The 19565-nt window shown below is 39.6% G+C and overlaps 1 protein-coding gene across 1 annotated transcript in view; it reads right to left on the bottom strand.

Moving 5' to 3' along the window:
* Window positions 1–746: 746 nt before the first annotated feature.
* mpped1 (metallophosphoesterase domain containing 1) overlaps window positions 747–19565 on the bottom strand; it is a 139929-nt gene continuing 121110 nt past the window's right edge. The window contains exons 6-7 of the mRNA XM_041780936.1: window positions 10370–10483; window positions 747–2427 (exon numbers count right to left, since the gene is read on the bottom strand). Of these exons, the coding sequence (XP_041636870.1) occupies window positions 2309–2427; window positions 10370–10483 (233 nt within the window). The 3' untranslated portion in view covers window positions 747–2308. The remainder of the gene's footprint in view (window positions 2428–10369; window positions 10484–19565) is intronic.

Below are 19565 nucleotides of genomic sequence, written 5' to 3'. Positions count from 1 at the left end.
GTGCTTGGCCAGCGAGTGGTACGGGCTATTTAAGACTCTACGAACTCCTGGTAACTCAGTTCATGTCCACAGTAGGAGAAAATAACTTCAGTCTTATCTGGCATAACCTCAAAGCTCAACCTGCCATTCAAAAGTCTCTGTCCTTTATCCATTTCTGCTTGCTTGCACTGCATCACAACGGTGCCACTTCCTGATCTTGAAAACTATGGGATGGGTCGAGGGTCACACAAAACTTGCATGTGTTAATCATTCAACAAAAAAATTAGTGGCGTTAAAAGTAATTTGACTTAACGCGATAATGTGTTAACTTTGACAGCCCTAATCTTTAGTCAAGATAAGTATGTAGGCCTATCATGGTGGAATTTTGTCATTGAAAACAATTAAAATTTAATCGTATTTTTTCCAGGTTGTTTCTTGGGGGCGTGGGGCTAAGTTATTCTTGGATACAAATAAGGGGGATTATATGAAAAAAAAGGTTGGGAACCACTGATTTTGAGCATCATAAAAGGAAAAATCCAGCAAAGAACCCCCAGGACTGTTGAGCAGCTAGAATCCTACATTAGACAAGAATGGGACAACATTCCTCTCCTGAAACTTTTTTGGGATGCATTGCTACTATCAAATTCAAAATGAGCTACTATTTTTTTGAAAATGGTAAAATGTCTTAGTTTCAACATCTTGTATGTTGTTTATATTCTATTCTGAATAAAATATGGATATATGAGATTTGCAAATTCTGTTTTAATTTTACATTTTACAGCATCCCAACTTTTTTGGAATCCTATTTTTTTAATACTTTGTTGCTTTTTGTACATTCATTTACTTCATTAAGCAGCAGTCTCATGTACAGCACCTTCAGCCTATCTTTTATTAGACTTAACTCATAAGTTTTACAATAAATAGTGTTGAACAGCCAATGTGCCGTCTCTTTATAGGGTCTTAAACTGCTCAGCGTCTCGTTTGCATAAATCTAACAGACAGTCAGCATCAATGTGCACACTTTAACAGCTGCACCACCTCCCACATTTCTCCACAGACACGGTGTTTTTCTCCGTGTTAAATTCTGCTCCTCGCTTCCTCTCGTTCCTTAAACATTAAGACATCAGGCGGCGGAATGAGCACTGATGTGCTGAGGAGGCGAGAGTGAAGCGAGTAAACTGCAGCCCCGGGGAGCGTTCAAACATAATGTCGGAGAGCACGGAGATCAAAGTTTGGCGTGCTCCTCTTATGTGGAGCACATTCAGATGCTCACGGAGAATTTACTCATTCAGGAAAAATTCAGAATAAATAAAAGAGAGAAAAACACAGGACATGAAGGGTTAATTATGTCCAGAATGGAGCCGACCTGCTTCACAGAGAAGAAAAACACATTTATATTACTTGGAAAGAGCAAAAGAAATCTTACAACCACACAAATATTAACAAGGATTCTTTGAAAAGCATTGCAACAACTTGGAAATCTTCAAATCTTCTTTACAATGACAGAACATTTACATCGACCAGTTACAGTACATTTAGTTACAGCCTCTTTAAAAGGATAAAATGTTCAATCTCTTCTATGAATCAGGAACAATCTAGAAGGAGCACTGAGTGCTATGCAAGTCCAAAAAGCCTGAAATCCTCGTTAAAAACCGGAGCTTCAAAGCGTGAAATATCGAGAGGAAAAAGAGGATAAAAAAGGAGGAACTGCAGCGCGTGGTTTCCTCCTCTCGGCCGGTTAACAGGCTTATGAGGGCTGTAATGAGGCCCAGGGGAGCAGTGTCAACATGTTTGACACCCTGACTCTCTAACCGCCCCTGGCAGAGACCTCTCGCTGCCCTCGCACGCTCGCTTTGATCTCACACATACGCTCAAAAAAAAAAAGAGAAAAATAACGCACACATGCCCGAGGACGAGAGAGAAACAGGAGGAAGAAAGATGGAGAATTAATGTTCAAAACAAGAAGAAAATCCTCCTGCAAAACCAAAACTTTCCTGCAAAAGCATCATCGTTGTTCAACTTCAAGTTTGTGAAAAAGGCCGACAGAGACATCCAGGAGATTGTCATTGCAGTAAGAGAGTGCAGAAAAACATCTGTTTGCCACGCTCTTTCCTCTTGTTCCTTACCCTCAGCATGGAGATGAAAAAATGTTGGCACAAAAACGTCAAAAGTTCCTCCACTCCATCTCCACACAGTCCGTGTCGCGGCGAACGCACACCCCTGTGACGTATTTACAGATTTCGGTTCGCGCTGCCCACCGACCTCACCTACCTTTCCGGGCTCCTTTCTCCTGATTGGCTGGAGGGGTTTCGGGGGGAGCGTCCTCTAGTCATGTGGTCCGAGGGTTTGGTAGGTCAAAAACGATAGGGGGGTTCATGGGCAGGAAGTTTACGGTGCAGGCTGAGGCGTTGACAAACGTCGTGGTGCCGTCCGTCATCATCCCGTAACCTGCAGAGGAGAGGAATGGGAAATGGTTAAAGTTTTAACCCGCCGGTTTTTGTCTGTTTATGCTGTACAGATTTATATCAAACAAAGTGAAACACTCAGACTTTTTTTTTTGTTTTAATCCTGATGATTACGGATTTCAAAAGTTTCAACAACAAAGAAACATTTTATCATTGCTTTGAAGTAAAAGTATAATCTTTGGGTTTCTCCTGACATCTTGACAATGGATCAAAAAAGATGGATTGAACTCCATTCAAGAAAGTGTCTCCATTTAATTTTCACTTGCTCTCTTGCAGAAAGACATTTCATGCATGAATTCAGATTTTTCATTACTCTTTATCTCATGATGTTGTAATTTCAGCAAATTTTCAACCTAATATTTGCAACTAAAGCACAATAAACTCAGTTATTCCGAGGCAGCAATAGTAGGCCTGATTCCAGTCAGTGTGATACACTAGATACAGTTTAAATGCTGCTTACTTAGAATTAAAAAGGTGCTCCATGTAGTGTTTTTTATTTCAGATAGTGTCAGGTGTTTCTGAGCTTCTCTTGTGGAAACAGCCGCCTGCTGATCCTCAAGCGTTACCTAACTTTGTAGTTTTTCTGTGTCATCACTCTAAAGCCATGGCTCCACCACTCCACGTTGTTAGAGGTTCCTCTTGCTTCATGCGTTTTAATAATACCACACTGTTTTAACTGGCTGTAACTTTTTTTCTGTTGTCTGTGTTTTTATTTTCTCAGCTCTCTCTGAAAAGACTCCACAGTTGTCTCGTCACTCTCTCTTGTTTTCACCACACACTCCCTCCAAGTGTTTGCTGCAGATTTGGCACCTGTTTTTCTCTGTTATATTTCCGTGATTCATTCTCCAGTCTGCTGTCATGAATCACAACTTCTGCAGCATTTTTTTTAAACTTGTTTTTTTTTCCTTCCATATTTATTCCTTTAAATGGGAACACTGCAATATGTTAAGAAATGTAAATACTGGAGAACATACTTGTCTCTAAATGTCATTTGAAGTGTTTTTTCAGATGGCTTTTTTACAGCTGTCTTGTGATTTTTAAGACTCAAAATGCATCCATGTACCAACATTTCTGTACCAGTTTTTTTTTTGCTGCTGCTTCTTTTTTGAGCTTTTTACACCTTTACTATAGAGATTGGACAGTGGATACAGTCAGAAGCTGGGAAAAGAGTTGGGAATGACATGACCTAACAGCTTGACATCTGCACCCCTTATTTCATTGTTTTTCCTTCTCAAATCTGGACTCCAGCAGAGATTCAGCTGAATGCAAATCCTCTGCAGATACCTCCAAAATATGGATGCCCCTATTTTTATGGCTGCCATTACCACCAATGGTCATCTTTGAGTGAGATCAGCACATACTGATAGAGAATGAATTACGTGTTTTTTTTTACATATCAGCTGGTTTAGTGTGGGCCAGTCTACTTAGCTTTGTAGTGAACTGAAACCTCCTACAGGTGGCTGCATTGTCTGATTAAAGGAGCACAAAGTCATCCTTATTCAGTAAAAAACCTTTGAGGCCACATCACAGGTTCTAAAGGCCATATCACAGGCTCTAAGAGCCATGTCGCAGGCTCTGAGGCCACATCACAGGTTCTGAGGGCCAAATCACAGGCTTTGAGGCCATATCACAGGCTCTGAGGCAATATCACAGGCTCTGAGGGCCATATCACTGGCTCTGAGGCCATTTCACAGGCTCTGAGGGCCAAATCACTGGCTCTGAGGCCATATCACAGGCTCTAAAGGCCATGTCACAGGTTCTGAGGGCCACATCACAGGCTCAGAGGTCCATATCATGGGCTCTGAGGGCCATGTCACGGGCTCTGGGGACATATCACAGGCTGTGGAGGCCACATCACAGGCTCAGAAGGCAAAATCACAGGCTCTGAGGCCATATCACAGGCTCTGAGGCCATATAACAGGCTGTGAAGGCCACATCACAGGCTCAGAAGGCAAAATCACAGGCTCTGAGGCCAAATCACAGGCTCTGAGGCCATATAACAGGCTGTGAAGGCCACATCACAGGCTCAGAGGGCCAAGTCACTGGCTCTGAGGCCATATCACAGGCTCTAAAGGCCATGTCACAGGTTCTGAGGGCCAAATCACAGGCTTAGAGGTCCATATCACGGGCTCTGGGGCCATGTCACGGGCTCTGGGGCCATATCACAGGCTGTGGACGCCACATCACAGGCTCAGAAGGCCAAATCACAGGCTCTGAGGCCATATCACAGGCTCTGAGGGCCAAATCACAGGCTCTGAGGCCATATCACAGGCTCTAAGGCCAAATCACAGGCTCTGAGGCCATATCACAGGCTCTAAAGGCCATGTCACAGGTTCTAAGGGCCACATCACAGGCTTAGAGGTCCATATCACAGGCTCTGAGGGCCATGTCACGGGCTCTGGGGCCATATCACAGGCTGTGAAGGCCACATCACAGGCTCAGAGGGCCAAGTCACAGGCTCTAAGGCCAAATCACAGGCTCTGAGGCCATATCACAGGCTCTGAGGGCCATATCACAGACTGAGGTCCACATCACAGGCTCGGAGGGCCACATCATACACTCAGAGGGCCACATCATACACTCAGAGGGCCACATCACAAGCTCAGAGGGCAACATCACAGGCTTGAGGGTCCAAATTACAGGTTCAGAGGGACACATCACAGGCTCTGAGGGTCCATATCACAGGCTCTGCAGCCATGTCACAGACTCTTAAAGGCCATATCACAGGCTCTGAGGGCAACATCACAGACTGGGGGCCACATCACAGGCTTGGAGGGCCACATCATAGACTCAGACAGCCACATCACAAGCTCTGGGGGCAACATCACAGGCTCTGAGGTCCAAATTACAGGCTCAGAGGGCCACATCACAGGCTCTGAGGGTCACATCACTGACAAAGGCCACATCACAGACTGAGGGCCACATCACTCGCTCTGAGGGCCACATCACAGACTCTGTGGGTCACATCATTGACAAAGGCCACATCACAGACTGAGGGCCACATCACTGGCTCTGGGGATCCCATTAAAGGCTTTAAGGGCCACATCACGGGCTCTGAGGGCCAAATCATGAGCTCTGATTGCCAAATCACAAGCTCTGAGGGCCACATTACAGTTTACTCTCTCTCCCTAGTATCTGACTCAGTCAATCAACCCATCTCAATAAAGGCATAAAAGCCAACAAAAAGAGCTTTACGACAGATGAAATCTGTCAATAATGATCGCTTGCTGATCAACCAGGGCATCTCTCTACAATATATGATTCCATGTTAAGATCAAATTGGAGGACGTACAGAGGTCTGTTTTTATAATAAAACAGACAAACAAAAGACAAAGCGTGGCTATAAAGCTGTTAGTATCACAGCTCCTCTTCATCTCTAAAAACTGTGAGAATCCAGTTTGAGCAAATGTATGCACGAGAGTGTGACACTAACACCACTACAGCTAAAAAAATCTGTGCTCGAGAGCCACTTTGGAGCAGCGTTTCTTCCAAATGGCACATCTGAAAGTGTGACCATTTTGTCGAGCATAAGTTAACAACCATCTCCAAAAAAGTAGTGCAGCTCGGCTGTGCACCATCAGTGATTTTGTTAAGTGTAGGTGTCACTTTCTGCAGCTCTTGGAACAAAACTCTGCGTGTCTGCGTTGCTCCTTTTTAGATTTGGAATCCATGAATATAAAAACACAGAGGGGATAATTTATGTCTGTATGAATCTCTCTCTCCTCATAAGCAGCTTTCAGTCGATTTCTGTGGTTAGAAAGTCTGATCTAGTTTCTAATCTGGTTCTGTCTGCCCAGGGACGGCTGCTCCAGGGGCTCCACTCTGACCTGATAACCCTGAAATAAGCAAATCTTCAGTCAGGGGACTTGGCCTCTCTGCCCTCTCTGACCTGGATGAAATGCTGATAGGCATTAAGAGGCTCATTTATTCTTTAATTTACACTTTAACCATTTCCTTTATAAAGCTGCAGTATTTCTATCTTCTCTGAGGTTACACATCTGTCGTTGTGATTAACTGAGATATTTGATGTAAAGACATGACAACACTTTGATCAGAGTTTATTGTCTTATTTACATTTTTGCAGCAACAGTATTATTAAATTAAAAGAAATAGGACATTTAAATGCATATTTAGATACTACCACACCCTTTTCCTCCTAAAACAAACCTGTGATGTGTACTGAACAAGACCACAGAGAATGATTTCATTAGTCTGTCTTCGTTCATGTCTCTGTAACTGCGCCTGGGGTTTAAGTTTCATTTCTCTCCTGCTGAGGTGTCAAGCCGCTACTGGCAACTCCCCATGTCCTGATGTGGGCGCTCACAATAAAATCACTCTAGTAAAATTAACCAGAACAGACTTTAATTGTTAACTATTCTTGCATCTTAAGCTTAACTTAGCTTTAGCAGAGATACTAGTAAGTGTACGGAGCTATGGTGTTTATAGCTGTCACAGTCCACTTCTTGTTTAAAACTTCAGTCAGGTCTGGTTTGCCTCAGGATAAAGCATACATAAGATTTATCACCCATTTCTGTGTTTAGACTTTTTGGCCATATATATTCAAAGTCATTCAAAAAAACACAGGGGTTAACCTTGTGTTGTCTTTGTTTGGACTATGCATTTGTTGTCCTCGTGTTTTCATTTGGCACACCCTGGTTTCACAGGTTTTTGTGTAAAGTCATCATTACTTCTGTGTTACATAATTTTCTCCAGCTGCATTTCATATTCTGAACCCAAGTTTTACACTTTTTTCTTAAATCTATCGACGTTATGCCTCTGCTCATGAGATTATCCTCGTTTTTGAGTTATACAATAACAATTTGACATTTTTAAAATCTAGTTACGTTTAGAGCAGTGTTTCCCAACCATTTTTCCTTGGAGCCCCCCCATCCCTACATGTACCTAAGAAACGTGGACGCAAGAGAGAGGAAAAGGGAGAAATTGCTTCCAAATTATAACATAGATTTTAATTGTTTCACTGATATAACCCTAAAAAAAGGCCTATGCATGTTTTTCTTATCCCCCCATCGGCAGTCCCAGACCCCAGGTTGGGAACCAGTGGTTTAAAGGAACATTTTATGGTTGATGATAAGGGACTGGTGTATGTGAAATTCTAGTTCGAATTTTTGTGAGAGATGCAAGTGATGAGTTAAAGCAGTCACCGCAGTGCTGCGTTAAAGAAAAAAACAAGTCGATCCATTGCAGCTCACAGCTTGTGTTAAAGACAGGCCGACAGAGACGCTCTGCAGAGGGAGCACACTCACTGTTTGTTACTGTTATTACAGACATACAGACACAGACACAAACAAGTGACACGCATTTCAGTTATCAGCGTGTGCACTTCAACATATCACATGTTTAAACCAGTGTTGTCCTCCTACTATACCAGTGCCAATACTGATACTGCCCACCTCTACTGTACTGACAGCAAGATCAGGGTAGGTCAATGAATTACTTACAGTGCCCATGAAACGTATTCATCCCCTTGGATGTTTTACCCTTTAATTGATTTTATACATCAACCATTGTTGATATAATTTGCCTTTTTTGACAAAAACAAAACAAAACAAAAAACAGAACATTCACCTTTTTGTCTTTAATTCATTTCTGTGTAACTTTCATTCATCCCCTTGTTTTACCCTTTAATTGATTTTATAAATCAATCACGGTCAATATAATTTCGCTGCTTTGCCAAAAAAGACATTACTGAAAAAACTTCTCTAATGTCAGCGTGAAAACAAATTTCCTAAATGTACTCTTAAATCAACAAAAATATGTGAGGTAAAATTAGGTTACTGCATAAATATTCACCTCTGAAAAGTCAGTATCAAACACAGCACTGAGTCTGTGTGGATAAGCTCAATCACACTTGCACATCTGGATACTCCAGTTTAACTCCTTTGAAAAACTGCTCAAGCTCTGTCAGGTTGCACAGGGATCAGCTTTTGCTGTTTACTTTGGGTCATTGTCTTGCTGGAAAATAAATCTTCGCCCAAGCCGTAGCTCTTTTGCAGACTAAATAAGATCTGTATTTTCCTATGTTTTGCTGCATTCATTTTACCATCTAGCTTTAAAAGCCTTCCAGGATGCTGAGAAGCATCCCCACAGTGTGATGCTGCCACCACCATTCTTAACAGTGAGGACGGTGTGTTTGTGGTGATGTCACCAACCATAGTGATTGTCTGAAGGTTGAAAAGCACCATTTTGGTCTGATAAGATCAAAAAACTTGACCTACATGCCTTTTGATGAACTCAAGTTGATTTCACCTATTTTGAATTACATATTTTTTGTTTAATCAACATTTCTTTGTAGATAACTGTATTCACGTTGACATTAGACCATTTTCTAATTTTCTAATTTTCTAAGCAAAATTTTATTGACCATTATTTTTTCATAAAATCAAAAAAGGGTCAATCAAAAGCTTTTTATAGCCACTGTTTTTCACACATAGATAAATCCAACAAATGCAATTTATTTTATTATTATATTCAGACAAAAGTATATATATAAGAGATACTCCAATGTGTGATTTATGATGCGTTTCTGGGGTTATTTTCCCATTTTAATGCGGGGCACGTTCTTTTTCCAGATGATTAAAATTCATATATGAAAATATCTCTTACTTTCAAAAGTTGATTGTTTTTCACAGCTATTCAAACCATCTGCACATCATCTGTTTCGACCATCATCACAAATTCTTTATAACAGAGAAACCATTTCATCTGGCTTCATCTCCGTTTTAATTATTCACTTCCACCTGGACTAATAACAGATTTCCACCTGGGCTATTAACAGACAGGTTCAGACTTAAACCTGTATGAGTTTTTACATATTATATAGCTTCAATTCATCTTCTTCTTATTATTATTAATATGATATTATAGTATCCATCCTTCCCTTGCCCCTTTGGGTCCAAGCTTTAATTTCCTTACCATGAGTGTGTCTGGTCAGTATAAATAAAAATACTACTACTACTACTAATAATAATAATAATAATTAATTTACAAAAGGAGAAGACTAAAATTACTTAAAAAAAAATCCCAAAATGTTACACAGTTCATACTGACAGTTAAAACTGCTTAAGTAAAGAAGTAAGCAAGCTCTGTTTCCATCAATATTAGCCCCCCCGTGTTTTTACATTCATTCGATGGGTGAATTAATACATTATAATTCAGTTTATACAGTGCTTAACAAATTTATTAGACCACCTATCATATTTGTCTCAGAGACCATCCAGCATTATGAAGTGCTTTAATGCGGACTCTTTCCTTTTCAGTGAGCTCTCCACATTTTACCATTTTGAACAGGAATGAGGAATTTCAAACTGAATTCACCCAAATTTGAGCCGGCTCACTGGGCTTCTCTGAGAGTTCAGAAATGAATCAAGCATAACATTCAACCACTAAAACTCATTTTCCTGTTCAAGAATGCTGTAAATAACTAATTTGACATATTACTCGAGAAATATTAGTGTGCTTTACTATTTTTTCAGTTTATTTGTAAATCAGTAAATTTGAAAATTCATGGATAACAATAATAATTCTATTTTAGCATTAAAGATCTCATTTGGGTTAAAGAGCTTCTACATATTGGTGTATTAACCATTGCAGAAACATAAAAAATGATTTTGGTAATTACCAATGCTGTTAATTTAGCTGTGGCATAAACCTTACTTTGGTTAGGGTTAGGGTGGTCTAATAAATTTGTTAAGCACTGTACATTATCTTTTCATTTAGTGTACACTTTGCAACTTTATAAGTCTATCTCTATGGGAGTCATTGCACCTGTAGGTGAAAAATACAACACTTTAAATAACACAATTAACAGTTAACCTCTTCAGTAAAAATTTGCTTTTGATTTTTCCAGGTGCCTTTTTTCAAATCCCAGTATTGTTAGCATGTTGAGGTGATTTATTTGCATGTACCTTCATGAATGTGTCCAAACACGTGTAACTTGGGCTGCACTCTCCTCTGCACCGTGTTGAGCAGCTCCATGCATCCGACACGCTGCATCTTCTTCGGTACCCAGTCCAGGAATCCTGCACAAAAACACACACCAAAGGGTAAGAAGATAAAGCTATAATAGATACTCCTCTGCTGTAAAAAAAAAAAAAAAAAAGCTTCTTTGTTGTCTTTTTGAACAGAAGTGCAAACAGTAAAGACGACCAGCTTAATGATGAAATATGACATAAGTGCCGTGCTTTGTCGGCCTGCTGCAAGTTGACATGAGACGCTAGTCCTGCTTATTTTGTTTTAGTTGAAAGGGAAAAAAAGCTTTTTCTTACACTACTCATTGGTGAAATAGGGACCAAATATAGAGACAATTAACAGTTCAAGACAAAGGTCTGACTTTAAAGTCATTCATTTGTTTCGTCCCCTGGGACAGGGTTGCAACATGCTGGGAGCTCGTCTGGGAATTTTCTTAAGACTCATGTAACACAGTCATTTGGAAATTTTCATTTGTGTCAGAGTGTGGGTGAGTCCTACATTTCCACCTGTATTTCAAAAGTGTACTGACATGTGGGGACACTAGAGATTCCCCTGCTTGGCCAGCGGGCTTTCGGGCCAACAAAGGAGAAAAAAAAGTCAGTTGCTGTGACTATAGGACAAACTGGTAGGCAACTGTCTGCATACCAAGGGAAACCACACCACTGTTCCTCTCCTTCCCTTTATGCTTTACAGTCCTCAAGTGCAAAACAAAGGAATTAAATTTGTTGCAAGACAAATTAAACATCAGAAATATCCTTTCTAGCCTATCGGAGTATCGACAAAAATAAGTGGATAGTTTTAGTCAGCAGTACTGATTTGGCAAGCTCTCATTTTAAACTCTTAAAAATGGTTCATACTAGTGCAATTAAGTGAAGATTTTTGAGTTTGAGCTGCTGTTTGAGTGGCATGAGTGTGGAAGACTCAGGTGAAGGAAATTGTGGACCATAATTTTACATGTTGTATTTAGTTTCCGTCAGTCAAACTTTAATCTTTTACCTGGAAAAGGAAGCTAAAATAAAGGTTTCCTCCTTCTTGTCTACATTAACTGGCATGTCTACAGTAATGACGCTTTCTGGAACATTTCAGTCGTTAATTTAAATGTATTGCTTGCTGGCGTGGTGCTTATTCTCAGTGTTTCTGTCACTGAATAGTATCTTGATGGTGGCTTATATATTTTCTCTCCCATCACAAAACGATGCATCACATTTAAAATGAAGCTCGCCGTCTCAGAATCGTCGTCTAACGGCAAACTGCACATCGCAGCACAAAACCCTGAGAGTTAGAAAGCAGCTCTAGAAAATAAAGATCAATCACAGGCACACACAGATGCAGACTTCACAGTGTGTGTGACAAGGATGAAGCGACCAGTGTGTATGATTTAGTGGCTGCTCGGCGACGACGGATGCCACTGATGCTGAGTCAATAAAAGCATCAAGTCGGAGAAATAAAAAGACTGAGGAGCTCGTGCCGCCGTCTTTCCTGCCTTCTGTCGCTCTGCCCAGACAGAAAGACGAGAGCAAACACAAAGGAGAGGAGAAAAGTGGGGAAAAGGGAACAAAAGAAGCACAAAATAAATAAAATAAGGCCTTATGCTAATGTTGGCAAACAAAGAGTCCTCTGGGCTTCCTCTGAGCAGCATGAAAAGCTCAGACAACACCAACATTTGTCTGTTAGATTTTACCGGCTCTTTCATATATGCTGTGATGCTTGCTTGGTACGGGTGCAACAGGAATCATGGGTCAACTTATATTGTTGTTTTCATCCTCTGGGGAGCATGAAGCAAAGCTGCAGGGATCAGGACTAGAGGGAGCAGTCTCTATTAAAGCCTGAAATATGTGCAGCAAAAGATATAACTTCAGTTTACTGGTGAGTCTATGCATTCAAATACATGTGCTTTAATATGGAGTTGGCCCCCCTTTGCAGCTATAACAGCCTCCACTCTTCTTAGAAGGTTGTCCACAAGACTCTGGAGTGGTTCTGTAGGAATGTGTGCCCATTCATTCTGTAGTACATTTATGAGTTCAGTCACTGATGTTAGACAAGAAGGCCTGGCTCGCAATCTCCAGTCCAGATCATCCCAAAGGTGCTTGATGGGGTGGAGGTCAGGAAATGCCCCCCCCAAAAAAACCTTTAGTAGTCTTCTCTGGGATTTTCCTCTAAATCTATCACAGTTTAACAAGGAAAGAGAGACTTTTAAGAACTTCCCCGCAAACTTTAAGCAGTCTTTTCCAGTGAAATTTCAGACATTTTCAATGAAAAAGGGAATTTTAGTGAATTTTCTCAGAAAGTTTTGTGGATTTTAAATAGGATTTTTTCCTGAAACTTTCCAAAATCTTCAGTGGCACTCTAATTCTTTATTCTTTATAACAGTGGTTCTCAACTGGTCCGGCCTCAGGACCCACCAGTCTGTCTTACAACAGATCGCGACCCAAGTTTTTAAAAAAACTTTTCAACAACAAATTTTTAGTTAATTGAATATGTTGCAGTTTGGATCATGATTGAACCAAAACACCTGGTATAAAAAAGAAAAGGAACAAAACTGACAAATTTAATACCCTCTTTCCCCATCATTATGAGTCAATTTTTGCTAACTTTCCAGAGAACTTGTGAAATTACTTCATTATCATAGAAAAAGTAGTCATTTATTGCAAGAGGAGGAGACAAATTAACTGAAATATTGATCAAACATTTAAATTTACCCAATTTCACAGTAAAACAGGGTGAATAAACTCTATTGATGCATGTCCAATAAGGACTTCAGGACTTTTGCCACCATTTTTTTTTTTTCAGACACCGAGTTGCGACCCTCTGAAAACTGAGAGCCACTGCTTTATAATATATATCTCACCTCCTTCCATATCTTTGATCTGTCACATTTCATTCAGGGTTTCCAAACAGCACCATATTTTGTTAAATAAATCCAACTGGTTGGCAAATTTATCAGAAACTTGGGACACAATTTGTCATTACGGAACTTGTGGTGGGTCTCAAGGCTAGTCCAGTTGAGAACCACAGCTTTACAGCACTCCATCCAATGCTTTGCATTTAGCTGCTTTGCCATGAAAACCCATTCTATGAAGCTCCTGTCACACAGTCTATTACTGTCACTCAGAGTTGACTGTGGAACATCCAGCTGGGATGAAATTTCATGAACCGTCTTGTGGCAAAGTTGGCAAACATCAAAATGCCACACTTGAAGTCACTGAGCTCTTAGGAATGACCCATTTTGTATCACAAATGTTTGTAAATGGAAACTGCATGGCTAGGGGCTTGATTTTATACACCTGTGGCAAAAGGTCTGATTGAAACACCTGAATTCAATGATCAGAGCGCTGTGAATGCAGCCATGGTTTTCTAATGGCTGTTCATTTTCAAAGGCTAGATATATACTTGTAAACTATTCGCCCTATGCTATGGTTCGAACAGCTGTGCCTGTTCTCAACAATTGACCTTAATGTCGAAGGCACATGTTTGAAGGGGCAGTGTAGAGACAGAAGGGATGTAAGAGCGAACGCAACAGCAGAGACAGCAACGGGTCAAAGTTTTAAAGAAAAACTGAGGACACGACTCCATAATTCTCTACTTTTATGTAGTCTGCTCTGAGATGAACATGTCTGTCAAACCTGCCAGCATTACATAAATTTAGTTTTTAAAAGTTGATGATTCAACTGAGCTGTCCTGTCTACTTAAGAATATGTATGTGCAGTTTGCAAAGTATGACACAACGACGAATCAGCCTGCCATTGATCGTCACAGCCCACTCACAATATGGCAGACAGCATTAGCCATTAGCTGAAGAAACTATTGAAAAACTGATTAAAAAAATTGAAAAAAGACATTGAATAACGACGTTTCTGGTGTGGATTTAATTGTTAAATGCTTGGAAAGTCACCCAAGTTCCAGGCTGGCTAGAGAAGCATATGTAAGGGCTACAAAGACATGGAAAGCGTCATTAGAACGTCAAAACAGACGGCTTACGTAGGGGAAAAAGGTAAGTGGCTATGATTACTGGTTCAAAAGTTACTGAACTTGTTTTGTAACGTGTCTCTACTTGTCACATACGACAAAGTCAGTCTTGATGGGTTAAGTCCATGATGAGTCAAAGAATGAAGTCAGAGAAACAGCTGTAAACACCTTAGCTCCATACATTCACCGGTACCTCTGCTACATTACATTTAATTAATCATAAACATGCTACTTCCAGCTATTTCTTCACAATAAAAGCCTGCAGTTGCTATTTTGTTCAAGTGCTTTTATTGTAAGTGCCCACTTTAGGAAATGTGGTGTTGTCAGTAGTAGCTTGGCTCACCACAACAGGAGAGAAATGAAACTTAAACAGGAGCTGTTACAAAGACAAATATTTTCTTCTGTGATCTTATACTCAGACATGAGTTCAGAATGCCATTATAGGACTGTTTAAGTTGAAAAGAGGGGTTTGCAACACCTGAATATTCATTTCAATGTCTTCTAATTTTGTAATACCTTGATATTAGAGACTATTGGATATAAAATTTTTACCCATACTGCCCAGTTTTACACCACTTATGACACATATGCACGTATGAGGTGAAACAGCAAGTTTATATTTAGCCTTCAGTCAAGCCTTGAGTTGGTATTAAGTATTTTACTAAATCTAAATTGCATTAATGAATCCAAACTGTTAGTTCAGTCCATATAACTCTATGTTGGTTTAAAGAGAGCAGTACGAGTCTCTAACAGAGCCACACTGAAACGTGTCTGATAGAAAAGAAATAAAAGTGAGCCGAGAAAGACTCTCCAGGGACGACTTTGAGATTCCTACCACATTTTTATTTTTACCACCAAACAGAGCGCTAAAAATCTCACTCAAAGCAGAGTTAATGGACCATCTCGTACTCAACAAAGACATAAAATCTCCTGTGTTCTCAGCTGGCAGTGAATCAGTCACGCTGCTAAAGTGATCCACTCCACTCCTTCATCCTCTAAATGTTCCTACCTGTGAAAAAAAAACACACTTTTAGTATACGTTTCTCCATAAAAAGCCTCAAAACTGTAACTGTGTTCTTTTACAGGCCTTCAGAGATGCTGGAAGTGAAGTGAGAAGTTACGAGGGCTTTCTGTGTCTCGGGGTATTTTGCTCTAATGTGCCGCTTGTTTCAAAGCAGCTGCTGCTTTGGGCACCGCGCCGGTTTTCCCTTTTTTGTCTCACTTTCCCTCCCTGTCTGCTGTTAACTTCCTCCTCACAGCCAGATAAAGAGGCCATATTTTCCCTCTTTTGCTGACGATCTGCTGGTTTATCACGCCTCATAAAGACACGGTGTCTTTGCTGCAGTGCAAACTAACATCTTTGCTTTTACTCCTTCTTTGTTTACCTCAGTTGTTTGTTTTTTTAAGTCAAAAGTGGATTTTTTAAAATATCTAGCACTTTAAAAATCCACTCCTCATCCCCTTATTACCTCTTTCTCATGTAATTCCCTTCAGTCTTGCTTTAAATCTAAATTTGTGCTTCTATGTTTCCTACTTGTAAGATTTTATTTTGCCAACAAACTGCTGGATAATGAAACAAATGAAAAACTCTTATTATATTGTTGATGCATTTCAGAACATTAAACTTTGACTCACTGAACCTTTATTGAAATTTTTAATTTTAAAAAACTGTGGAAAATTGAATTTTTGGCCATTTTTTCCTTCTCCAGTCTTAATCTAAGTATGTGCTTGTTTATTTGCTGTAGATCTGCTGGTTCAGTGAGCCATATAAAGATAAGGCTTTTGCCGCAGATGAATAAAATATCGTACTTTTATGCCTTCATCTTTTTAAATCAATCACATTCTTATTTCTCTCCTCTATTCCTGCTTCAGTTCTGTATTCATAAGTGTTTTTGTTGATAATCTACGTGTTCATCATAATAAAAGAAAAAGAGCTTTTCTTGTGTCTGAAACATCTTGCTTCAAATTCGTTCAATGTTATTTTTGTCCATTTTTTTGTTGAAATGGAGGGGAAGGAAAAATACGTTAATGCAGGAAATTCTTCTGAATTACAGACTAGGAACTAAGTCTGTTATTTGGTGCGATAAACTAGCAGATCGTCTGCAAAGAAACATTGTTTAAGAGCAAGACTGGAAGAAATTACAGAAGAAAGAAAGAATATTGAATGAAATTTTGAAAGAAAGAAATTCTGAAAGAAATTTGAAAAGAAAAAAAAGAAAGAAATTCCAAAAAACTAAGGAAGAAACTAAGAAAGAATGAAAAAAAAAAGAATTCTGACAGAAAACACCAGAGAAGGACAGAAATTTTGACCGAAATTCGCATGGAAAGAATTTAAAAAAGAAAGAAAAAAACAAACAAGAAATAAAGAGGGTGAAAAATCTTTGAAAAGAAGGAAAGAGTTTCCAAAGAAAAAAATCTGGAATAAATAGGAGCCTCTTAAATAAAGAAATTCTGGTAGGAATATGTAAAGTTCTAAAAGACAAAGTCACTCCAGAAAACAGACATTACAGAAGAGAGAAAGGCTGTAAGAAAGATACTCCAAAATAAAGAACAAAATTCTAAAAGAAAGAAAATACTAAAGAAAGAATGAATCTGACAGAAATAATGATAAATAAATTCATTATTAAAGACAAAAGCTTCCAAAGAAAGAAATTCCAAATGAAAGAAGGAATCTCTGAAAGAAAAAAGTATCTCAGAAAGACAGATATTGTGAAAGAAAGAAATTCCATGTGAAATGAATACCAAAAGAAAGAAATTAAGAAAGAACTACAGAAAGAAATACCATAAGAAAGAAATTTAAAAGAAAGATTTCAAAAGAAAGAAGGAATTCAGAAAGACGTATTTTCCAAAATGCTACAATAAAACTAACAAAGCAATTTTTTTTCTTCATATAATTGGTTATTAATTTTTAACCTTTTTTCCCCTCTGATTTTTCCCTTCTTTTTCACTATTTCACCATGTCTTGCCCTAAATGATGCTTTTGTCTATGTTTGGTTATATTTGCATTTGTTTGCTGATGACATGCTGGTCTATCATGTTGTGTAAAACACACAATGCTTTTGCTGTAGTTTGAAACAAAGTCTGGCTTTAGACGCTTCCATCACTGTTTTTTTTTTTTCTTTTTATTGTCATCACTGAATTGAAATGTTTTTGCCTCTAGGCCTATTAAACATCCATTTTATTTTTCAAACCTTTGTCCCTCTCTTTCTTTCCTCATCAGCTCGATTGTGTGATGTTCCTTGCATCCTCAGTTGTCCATGGTGTTCTCTCACGCCACAAGCTCTCTTATCCTAGATATTGAACATGTTACGTTTTTAGAGCAGCTCTGATTTTCTTCCAAGCGTTCAGGAGGACAGTTCACTCAAGGAAATCTGTTTAAGAAGCATCTGATAATCAGGCCTTTGCTGACTTTGGTCAGAAGTGGGGACTTGGACCCAAAATCAGCAGCATTGATCCCTAAAGGAAGCTGAAGTGATTATTTTTTTGCTGTTAGCACCTGTAGAAACCTATTATTGACTAATCTTCGGTCACTTTTTCCTATCTCATTCATTCATTTTCCTTCAATCTTGAGCTAAGTCTGTGCTAATATGCTGATCACGTGCTGGTTTACTGTGTCTTATAAACAGGCCACATCTGCTGCTGTTAACTTCTAACTTCTCTTTCCCTCACCTGTTTTGTCCATTGATCCCTAAAGAATACTTAAATTCTTATTTGTCCTTCAGTTCTTGTAAAAACCTTCTGTATTGTTGAAGCTTGAGTCCCTTTTTCTCTCTAATGCTGTTCCCTCCAGTCTTGCTTTAAGTCTGTGATTTTTTTGTGTCTCATGCATTAGTAGCCTGCTGTAGCTGCTCCATATGCCCGTAGCTTACGAGCAGATAGCTGGAGACACTTCGCTAAGCTGAATGGAAAATAAACGTCCGCGCTCGCAGCCGAAACGGAGACACAGAAATCAATCACACACAGTCGTCTGAGCAGCACAGCTGCAGTGGGAGATGAGCTGTGAAAGTGTGTGTTTGAGAGTCAGGGAGAGAGAGGAGGGATGTGGGTAAGCTCAACAGCGACTGCTGTGTTTGTTCAGACTGGAGAGAGTGAAATCTGAAAGGTGATCAGTAACGAGGCTAATGATCTCCTCTAAAGGTGAAGAGTGTTTTCAGTCGGAGCGGGACCAACACTCCTGATTCTTTCACCTTTTATTCACTCACTCCATAATACGGTGATTCATCAGAGACACGTTCACAGCTCTCTTTCCTTTCTCAAGAAATTCACTGTTTACATGGAGTCTGTTTGTGGCATGGCCAGTGCTTATAAAAAGAATTCATCCCCTTGGATGTTTAACCTTGCTTAATAAGTATTCCTGGCTACCATTACACCAAGAAGACAAAAGAACACTCCACACAACTCATAGAAAAGGTTAATGAAGAGTTTAAGTCAGGAGATGGATACAAAAACATTTCAGAGGCACTGAACATGGAGTTCAGTTAAATTCATCAATAAGAAATGGAAGGACCATGGCACATGTGTAAATCTAGCTAGATCAGGCCGTCCTCACAAACTGAAGGACCGTGCAAGAAGGAGACTAGTGAGAGAGGCCACCAAGACACCTATGACTACTCTGAAGGAGTTACATGACTCGTTTTGTATACGTTTTTCTTCGGTGTACTCTGGTTCAAACAAATATCCTCCCGTATCCCCAGTAAACAGCATATCATCATCACTTGAGTCAAAATCACTCATATTACCTTTGTTTTAGCTTGGAGTAGTGTTATTATTCCTTTAGAAGCCTGCAGAGCCACACAGCTGATCAGAGGATCAGTGCGCAGTGGAAGGAGACAAAATGGTGAAAGCTACATCATAAATTAGTGCCTGACACAGAGGGTATTTTTGGGGAGAAATGACTCATTTTGTACGTTTTTGACACAGCCAAGATATTTTCTTGGCCTCTTTTAACGTAAAATCTCTCTGAGCACATAATAACCACAGGAGCAACTTTCACTGAAATCACTGGAGGCTAATGCCACTACTATAGCCAAGCGTCTCATACGACCCAACTTTAAAAATCCTGAAATATCCCTTTAAATGAGCTCAGACTACAGCTAGACAGCTATGAAAGTCTGTAAACTGCATTAATCAATGCAACTACTGCTATGGTGTTATATCATTGAAAAC

The sequence above is a fragment of the Cheilinus undulatus genome, linkage group 23 (genome assembly GCF_018320785.1).
Source record: "Cheilinus undulatus linkage group 23, ASM1832078v1, whole genome shotgun sequence".
Classification (NCBI taxonomy): Eukaryota; Metazoa; Chordata; class Actinopteri; order Labriformes; family Labridae; genus Cheilinus; species Cheilinus undulatus.
The sequence above is the reverse complement of the archived record's forward strand: the minus strand, read 5'-3'. Positions and strand labels throughout refer to the sequence as shown.